The 3,861-nt window shown below is 37.1% G+C and overlaps 1 protein-coding gene across 5 annotated transcripts; it reads left to right on the forward strand.

Moving 5' to 3' along the window:
* Positions 1-313: 313 nt before the first annotated feature.
* On the forward strand, positions 314-2,939 carry LOC141695040 (uncharacterized). 5 transcript variants are annotated; one of them, XM_074499274.1, is made up of 4 exons: positions 314-451; positions 533-602; positions 919-1,050; positions 1,268-2,939. In XM_074499274.1, exon 4 carries the CDS (start codon positions 1,346-1,348, stop codon positions 2,660-2,662), a length of 1,317 nt encoding a protein of 438 aa, XP_074355375.1. In that variant the 5' UTR covers positions 314-451; positions 533-602; positions 919-1,050; positions 1,268-1,345; the 3' UTR covers positions 2,663-2,939. The 5 variants fall into 5 exon arrangements, with proteins under 5 accessions (XP_074355375.1, XP_074355374.1, XP_074355376.1 ...); XM_074499273.1 differs by having other exon boundaries at positions 922-1,050; XM_074499275.1 differs by lacking the exon at positions 314-451 and having other exon boundaries at positions 458-602.
* Positions 2,940-3,861: the final 922 nt, after the last annotated feature.

Below are 3,861 nucleotides of genomic sequence, written 5' to 3' on the forward strand. Positions count from 1 at the left end.
TCTTCGAGTTTTAAATTAAAGGCTATGCCGAAATCGAATTCGAGGCTATCGCGAGCCGATCTTCGAGTTTGAAATTAAAGTAATATTAAAAAATTGAGAAAAATAATTAAACATGTATTTTATATTTTGTCTGTTATATTTTTTTATAATAATTATATTTGTTATACTCATATTAAAATATGTCCAGAGTAGGATCAAATAGATGCCATGTATAGTATTCTTAGGCAATGGCTTATCATGATGAATGAGAAAAATGTAAGAAAAGGAATTATGGATACCACCCAGGAAGATGACAGGGACAAGTTCACATGAGCCCAACCAGATAATTAATGGGCCCCCCTATCCCCAACCCCTACTATATACTTATTTCCCTACATATAAAGTCTCTCTCTAGAGGGAAGGCAAGCATATTTATTGAAGAATTGCTTTAACTTGAGAACCTTCTATGGAGGTATCTTTTCAGAATTTTCCTTCTATAATTATAATCTCTCTCTCTCTCTCATTCCTTATTTTTTCTTTCTGATCCGTAAAGGCTAAAGTTCAAGAAAATGAAGCAGAAGAAGAACTAGAGCACCTTGTTTCTTGAGTAATAATTTTCCACGGTGTGTTTTCTCTTGTTGTTTATTATATATAGTATATAGTATACGCACACACACATGTTATCTTATAAAGTCTTGTCAAGCACCAATTCTATTTTTATTTCTTGTATCCAAGTACTCACAGATCTTACTGTTCTTGCTTTTGCTAGCATATATACATATATGTAAGATATATGAGAGGACCTAGCTAGAAAGTTTTATATATGCTAGTAGTTAATTTTTCTTATGTACATCAGAAAATATTTATATATTTGCAGTAGATCGATCTAGTTGCATTATTATACATCAATTGGAAAGTCACATGCATAATGATTGACAGCAGGCAAGAGATCTGGTTATTAGTAGTTACAAATTAGTGAATTCGAGCTTTATATGAGCAGCAGTGGACAAAAATTGTACTGCAACAAAGAAGATTGAGGAGCAGAAGCTGTGACTAGTTGCGAAATCACAAGTAAGAACCCTAATTTGTTATGATATTTTGTTATATATAGTTTCTTTTCTTTAAATAGCAAGTGAGGTTTCTAGGAAGAACACACTCACCGACACTTTGTTTTCACTGTGACTTAAACCCTCGACCTTTACTAGAGGGAGAGCGTGAGATACCGCACCTTTGTCATTATCACAGTACTCAAAATTGTGCTAATTCTTTCTAACTTTACCTACTGCAGCACCAGCAGATTGAGTAATTAATTAGGAACCACCAGTGTGGAGCATCAAGCAAGAAGCAACACGAAAAGAAGGCAACGATGATGATGATAGATAACAATATTGGCGGGGGGAATGATGCTGATGATGTGATAATAGAAGGGAGGAGAACAGATGGGCATGTGATAGTGGAGAAGGAGCATATGTTTGATAAAGTGGTAACGCCAAGCGACGTTGGGAAGCTGAACCGGTTAGTCATTCCCAAACAGCATGCTGAGAAGTACTTCCCTTTGGACTCATCGACAAATGAGAAAGGCCTTTTGTTGAACTTTGAAGATAGAAGTGGAAAGCAGTGGAGATTCAGATACTCGTACTGGAATAGTAGCCAAAGCTATGTCATGACTAAAGGGTGGAGTAGGTTTGTCAAGGAGAAGAAGCTGGATGCTGGTGATGTTGTCTCTTTTCAAAGAGGCATGGGTGAATTTGGGAGAGACCGTTTGTTTATTGACTGGAGACGACGTCCTGATGCACCCTCTTCCTCAGCCTCAAGCCAGTACCACCACTATCACCACCTACTGGGAACCGGTTCAGCTGTATCAGCTAGTAATTTGTCTCTGCAGCCTCAATTTTACTCCAGCTTACAACGCTCTTCGACTGCTCCTTGGAATCCAAGCTTGTTCTTGCAACAACAGCAGCCTTTATCTTCCACGCCTCAGTACTATCCTAATAATCCTCATAATTATCGGGACCAATATTCATCCCACTTGTTGCTGCCTCCTCCTCCAAATGTCCCTAGTCATTATAACCCACATTCACATTTTTATCACCCTACTAATTACATGAGCAGCACTCGCAGTACAAGTCATCATCATCCTCTCGTAAGCCCAGGCTCAGTAATTTACTATAACAGGTCAGCAGCATCCTCACAAGAGCAGCAGCAACAACAAGAAGAAGATGCTGAAATGCCGCATGTTCAAAGAGGGAATTGGGGTGAATTTGAACCCGGTGTGGTATTCGAGTCAGTGCCTGTAGTACATGGGAAAGCTGCACCAAAAAGACTGAGGCTGTTTGGAGTGAACATGGAATGTCCACTTAACACTTCAGGCTCTTCCAATTCAGACGATATTACTGTCGAATGTGACAACAACATGATGACATTGTCTTCTTCCTCAACAACCAGTACTTCCAATGTTCCCAAGATGGGAACTTCCCTCGTCTTTCAAGGTCACTACCCTCATAATGCTTGTACTGCCCCGCCACCTCTTCCTCCTCCTCTTATGATGAGCAACGCTTATAATACTTCTTCATCAAATATTCCTTACGTTCAACTAAGTCCTCACACCGCCACCACCACTACCACAACATCTACTCTCCACGACTTGATGAACAAAGGGAAATTATCCATGTCTTTGGATTGAAGTCATGAAGGAAACAGCTGAAATTCAACATTGCCATACTTAGTATCACGGTTCAGTTCAGACGACTGAAGGTGCACATAAAGGTAGCAAAAACTAATTAATCATACGAAAATTTGGTAGAGCATCATCGATATATATATAGATTAATTATGGCGGATCATATTTTAATTTGGAAGATTAATTTTACTAGGTATCTACTCTATCTACTCGTCTGAATTATCCAATTCCTCTTAAATAATGTCCAAGTAATTGATATACTAGTTTCAGAACCAACCTATATATCGGTGAAAAATCTCTACATTCATCTACTTCCTAATTGATTAAGAGATTTCTGTATATACATTTTAGAACTAATTAGACATATAATTGATGTTCGGGATGTAAAATGATCGATCTGGTAATACTTTCAAACCTTTTTTGTTTCCAGTTCTTATCATGATGGTTAATCCTTGATGTTTTATGCTTTACAACTTAATTAGTAGGTACTAGAGTGCGCGGATCGGATCAAGTTATGGATTTATAATGCTCAGTTATATATCTTAAAAGCTTTTCTGTTATTACTTGCAAATTTCTGCTAAACTTCGACCATTCTCTATATATGATGCTCAGGTAAAAAAGTAGAAAATCTACATTGGTTGCAACGGTGGCTTAATTAATTAGGGTTAAACCCACAAACTGATAATCTACTGTTAACTAGAGGATGATAAAGTAGACCTTATGTGTCCACATTTATCAAACCACACTGAATAAATTGGAGAGAGGGTAAGATGTGAACATATCTCAACTAAGTACTTCATTTCGGGATGTGATAAGAAAATAACGGTTTCTGTGAAGACCCTCGACTTGGATAGATATATGCCTTAGTAATGCATACTCTTAATGGACTGCCACCACTAAATTGCCCAGCTAAAGAAAAAGATGGAGCCTTTTAATTTATTTTTACCAGAAAGTGGTGCGGGAGGGGTGTGTACATGGTGGTCTATCTATATTCTACACTGTTTTATATATTAAACGGCTATACCTATGCCTACTGCATTTCAGTTATTAAATCTGGCTGCCTATCTTGAATATCTATTTAGTTTGTAATGAAGTTTAAGTACCATAAACTAGTCTAGATAGTCTATGATTACTTTAATAATGTTTACATCATTGTGCAAATATTCTATATATATATTTGCACTGCAATTTTTTTTAAAAGT

This window comes from Apium graveolens, chromosome 11, assembly GCF_009905375.1.
Source record: "Apium graveolens cultivar Ventura chromosome 11, ASM990537v1, whole genome shotgun sequence".
Classification (NCBI taxonomy): Eukaryota; Viridiplantae; Streptophyta; class Magnoliopsida; order Apiales; family Apiaceae; genus Apium; species Apium graveolens.

Excerpts from the sequence above, each read along its gene's own strand:
- LOC141695040 (XM_074499274.1), top strand. The coding sequence starts at position 1,346 with ATGATGATGATAGATAACAATATTGGCGGGGGGAATGATGCTGATGAT.